This window comes from Montipora foliosa, unplaced genomic scaffold (assembly GCF_036669935.1).
Source record: "Montipora foliosa isolate CH-2021 unplaced genomic scaffold, ASM3666993v2 scaffold_420, whole genome shotgun sequence".
Classification (NCBI taxonomy): domain Eukaryota; kingdom Metazoa; phylum Cnidaria; class Anthozoa; order Scleractinia; family Acroporidae; genus Montipora; species Montipora foliosa.
Window position 1 is genome coordinate 1,344,372 of NW_027179724.1, and position 5,000 is coordinate 1,349,371.

The 5,000-nt window shown below is 40.7% G+C and overlaps 2 protein-coding genes across 2 annotated transcripts in view; both read right to left on the reverse strand.

Moving 5' to 3' along the window:
* LOC137988531 (uncharacterized) overlaps positions 1-5,000 on the reverse strand; it is a gene marked incomplete at its 5' end in the record, with an annotated part of 670,231 nt that overhangs the window by 560,350 nt on the left and 104,881 nt on the right. The window lies entirely within an intron of this gene.
* LOC137988514 (uncharacterized) overlaps positions 673-5,000 on the reverse strand; it is a 5,189-nt gene continuing 861 nt past the window's right edge. Inside the window, exons 2-6 of the mRNA XM_068834517.1 lie at positions 4,091-4,144; positions 2,489-2,593; positions 1,471-1,574; positions 986-1,146; positions 673-788 (exon numbers count right to left, since the gene is read on the reverse strand). Coding sequence (XP_068690618.1) covers positions 673-788; positions 986-1,146; positions 1,471-1,574; positions 2,489-2,593; positions 4,091-4,144 — 540 coding nt within the window. The remainder of the gene's footprint in view (positions 789-985; positions 1,147-1,470; positions 1,575-2,488; positions 2,594-4,090; positions 4,145-5,000) is intronic.

A 5,000-nucleotide genomic window follows, 5' to 3' on the forward strand; every position in this document is an offset into this window, starting at 1 on the left:
ATCCATTAGCCTAACAGCCTATCAAAACACCGATAAAACGTCACGTGTATGAGCTTTATATCCTGATAAAACACTCCTAGTTAGCATTCTTTATATAAAAGAATACTAATAAGGCATAGCTTGTTTTTCTTGTATGCTAATGTTCACCTCTCACAATTTGAACCATTGTTTTGAGTCCAGAGGGACACGCTTTTTGTGGAATGTAATGTTTTTGAAGCCGTTCAAAAAACTCGCAGCACGTGTTTTATCGGGTCTAAAAACACTGCTGCTCGTTTTTTAAACATTACATCAGCACAGACAGGGGCTGATGAAGCAGCTCCCGTAACGTATAATGTGACTGGCTCGCTACCCTAGCCAAAAACAAGGCTAAACAATTGAAACAATGACGTAGACTTAAAAACAATAGAAGCTGCTTACAATACCAAACAAGAGCAGGTACCGCTGCAGAAAGTGGCACGAAAAAAAAGCCATCTTCATAAAAAAATGACGATTGTAAGATGTGCTGCACCGAAGCTAGCGGTCTTTACCTTAAAATTTTGATCCGTTTCTGCCTTAATTTGCTCCTGTATATGCACCATCATGTCCAACAGACTGTCGGCTCCAAAATAAAACTTTTGCCATAAAACCTTCCTCAACACATCGATATCAGTAGCGGCCTCGGCGAGGGGGTCATCAGACAGGTGGAGCGTCCCCGCCACTACACGCATCAATAGGGTCTGAGTTATGTTCCACAGGGCTCAACAAGCGTTCTGGAGCATGGTCCAAAATTTGCCACGATATGTCAGCACCTTAGCAAAAAGGACACAAAAGGGTTTCATCGGCAGACTTGAAAGTGACATTAAGTTGCAAAATGCACTTAATACAACCACAGGAAAGTACGGCTTAGTAGCTTTCATTTGACTTTCAAAACATTAACGTTTCACCCAACGTACAAACTGCGTAACTATGGGAAGGGTTGTTTAAACGAAGCACAAGACTTACCTACGTGACCCGATTGGGGCGATCTGGGCGAATGGCTTCTCCGGAGCTGATCCACTGAATCCCATAGGCGGATCGGGTGAAACTCTTCCTGAAGCACCAGCCCATGACACTATCAATGTCCCGGCAGTAGCGTAGCCAAACCAATCAGGATCCATGAAGGAAGGCCTAAAATGAAGAAGAAGGAACGTCCAGAAGACTTTATCGTTTGCTAACAACAAAGTGCATTGGAATAGTCACAAAGTACGTAACAAAGGGCATCCGAACGAGTAATCGAAAGGTCGTCGCAGGTTCGACTATCCCCGAGTCACCATCTCTTACGAGTCTCCAATAGCTTAATTAGTGGCAGAGCATCCGAACTAGTAGTAATTGGAAGGTCGTCGTAGGTTCGACCCGGATCCTTCCGAGAATCCCCGAGTTGCCATCGATAACTGAAAAGGTCCATTTCTTCATCAAAGTGAAATTTACATTTATGTGGTTGTAGGCACAAACCTGTATAAGTAGTTTTCTGAATCTCCAGAGTCTCCTGAACGTGGTACACCTTCCATTTTGTCAAGAAATAGGTCGAAGTTGGCACTAGCCAAGAGAATTCCCATCTAAAAATATAAGTGACACAACAATCAGATCTTTTAGAGAGAGTATGGAATGAAAAGCAATTGTACAATAGGCTTCTCTCTCTCTCTGAAAAGATATACTTGTAGATACTAGTGTTTACGATTACAACAGTAACTTACGATACCACGGATCTACTTTCCCAAACTATCAAAATTGGAATATTTTGTCGAATCTGCTTGGCTCCAAGAGTGGCTCACTTGATGTCTGCGGCTATTTTCTTTAGAACGGTTTTCAATTGTGTCGAAAGTAATTTGCGAATTGCTTGGGTTTATGATTACTTCACTCAGTGATTGGTTAAAAGTTCTCGCACCACTTTTTCAACCAATCAGAAGTGAAACCAAAACCTATAGTGGCCCGCGCGTGCACATTTTCCCGCGCTTTGTGTCGGCTATGTGTAATTACTTCGAGTTTTGATTGGTTTACCGGATTGCCTCCGTCCTTTTTGATTGGCCAAAGTAATTAGTTTGGTTTTGGTTTTACGACACTCGATTAGAGCGGTTTTCAAATGAGTGTCGTAAAACCAAAACCAAAGTAATTACTTTGGCCAATCAAAAAGAACGGAAACAATCCAGTAAACCAAGAGTAAACCAATCAAAACTCGAAGTAATTACACGTAGCCGACACTAAGCGCGGGAAAATGTGCACGCGCGAGCCACGATTGGTTTTGGTTTTACTTCTGATTGGTTAAAAAAGTGGCGCAAGAACTTTGAACCAATCACTGAGTGAAATAATGTAAAACCAAAGTAATTCGCTAATTACTTTCGACACTCAATTGAAAACCGCTCTAAAACTCGCCCTAGCCAGAGTAATTACTGATTTATTTTGTTTTAATGCACTCAGTTGAAACCAGCTCTTTTGTGAGATATAACACCGATCACAATAAACAAGTGACAACCTGAGCTCTCCAAGGCAGCTCTTCGTAACTGACAGCTTGTAATTTCTTTTTTCTCTGCGAGGATCTCCAGTTCTCCGGCAGCACATTCTGGATACGTTCAATGGCCTTAAAATACGGAAAATAAAAAAAAAATAATAATAATGTCCTATTAACATCTCACGCCCAAGCCTGTCTCCAAGCGGCTAAGCGAATACACTTAGTTTCTAAAAAAAACTGCGGTGCTGCGTCGATGGATGTTTGAAACACGAAAATATGGTAGCATCTTTGTTGCAACAAGTAAAACAAAAACCGTAGTGTGACTGAAAAGCTGACGTTTCAACGGTCAGCCCTTCTTCGCAGCCTGTTTGCTCTTACTAATGGCTAATACCAGTTTTATCAACTTAGTTGATACCACCACAAGTGCATTATGAGATAAGTGGTATTTAAGAATGTGTCACAAGGTGTCTCCTTAAAGGGCCTACGTCACGCAAAATCATGTAATTTCATGACACCCAAAATGCTCAAAAAGTAGAAGACATCGCTGCAATAACCAATTATAACCGTTGAACAACATAAAAGAAATACAACAAAAGGAAAGAGAAGCATGGATGGACACAAATAGACAAGATTGAAACGGATTGCATTTGAGTAATCTTGAAAAGGGTCAACCCGATGTTTCTCAAGTTTATGGCAAATCACCTGCATAAAGGTCGTTTTCGCTCAAACTGATTATCTCGTTTGTTATGTAATGATAATTCTATCAGTAAAGAAATTCCACACTACCATATTGGAGTTTTAATCTCGTGATGAACTAAAGATGTCCCCAAAACACCATAACGTGACATGGCCCCTTTAAGCCTAAGGGCCGATTTACAAGGTGCGATTTTAAACCCTACGACATTTCCTCTCAAGTACACGACAATCGCACGGCCCGATTTTAGGGCCAATTTACACGTTACGATTTTGTCGCATGCGAAACGACACGATACGATTTTGTCGCATGCGACAAGCTGACGACAGGCCTACGACATGACTTACGATTGTCGCAGCGTTTTAAAACATGTTTTAAAATGCTACGACATTTTTTCTGGCGTACACAACAATCGTAAATCATGTCGTGGGCCTGTCGTAAGCCGTTGTCGCATGCGACAAAATCGTACCGTGTAAATCGGCCCTTACACGGTATGATTTTTGGGTTAGGGTTAGGGACAGGCCTACAACTCGTTTACGATTGTCGCGTACGTAAAAAAAAATGTCGTAGCATTTTAAAACATGTTTTAAAACGCTGCGACAATTGTTTCGTAGTTCTCTCGTAAGCTTGTCGCATGCGCAAAAAATCGTACCGTGTAAATGGGCCCTAAACGAGTTGTAAGCCTGTCGCAAGCTCCTCGCATGCGACAAGAATCGTACCGTGTAAATCGGTCCTAAGAACGTCATATTCTGGTTAAGGTCATAGAGGGTCACTTTGTGACGCCTACGCCAAGGCGAATCTCATGATGCAGTTGGATCAGCAATAAATGTCAGTTACACTTTGAAAATGGACAGTCTTCTCTCCCTCCTTTTCAATCACTCCTGCTGTTTTTTCAATCACTTGTCTTTCCTTTCAAGTCCTCAGATACTCACATTATAAATATCTTTCTCTTCTGCAGTTCGTCCTTTTCGAGTCAATCTGCGAGCCTACCGATAAACAAGAGGCAACATTGCTTTGCAGCTTAAACTACCGGGCGGTATTAGAAAAATGATATTGGGAGGTAAAAAACATTCCCGACCTCAGCTTGTGGGAGGGCATTGGAATAAGGAATGACTCTAAACTGCATGGAAAAATACATAAGAAAAAAGGTAACTTTAGAACTTAACTGTAACTTTATTTACTACTAATACAAAGAAAAAAGTTACAAACGGTAACTTATAATTTAACTTTAACTTTATTTAATAATAATAATAATAATAATAATAATAATAATAATAATAATAATAATAATGGTATTCACTGAGCGAGCCTAAACCTGTATATCAAAATGACCGAGCGCAATCCTTCTGGGATGTCCCTGTTTATGCAGATCATGTGACGGTGAGAGCTAACAGAATTGATGCCCGAATAGTGGATAGCACAGCAAAATCTGTCATCTTGCTGGAGATGAGCTGTCCTTGGATGAATAACAGGGAGATGAAGAGCTGCGAGAAGACGGAAAAGTATGCTCCATTGCGACTGGAATTGAAGAGGCAGTTTCCTGGATATCAAGTGAAACAGTTTAACATCGTAATGGACGTGTTAGGAGGATACAGTGAGGAACTTGTGAACACCATCCGAAATCTTGTAGGAGTTAAAAGGGGCAAAGAAGTATTGTTGAAAATGCAGAAGGTCGTTTTATCTGAAAGTCTGCACATTGCGAGATCTTTCAAAGTTTAACATAAGCAGATACTAACTCCGGTCAGAGACAACAGAACAATTATTTAGGATCGTCTTAGATGCTTTAATATTGTCTGAAGAGATTCATTTCACATTTCTACCTTTTTAAGAATCGAAGTTAAC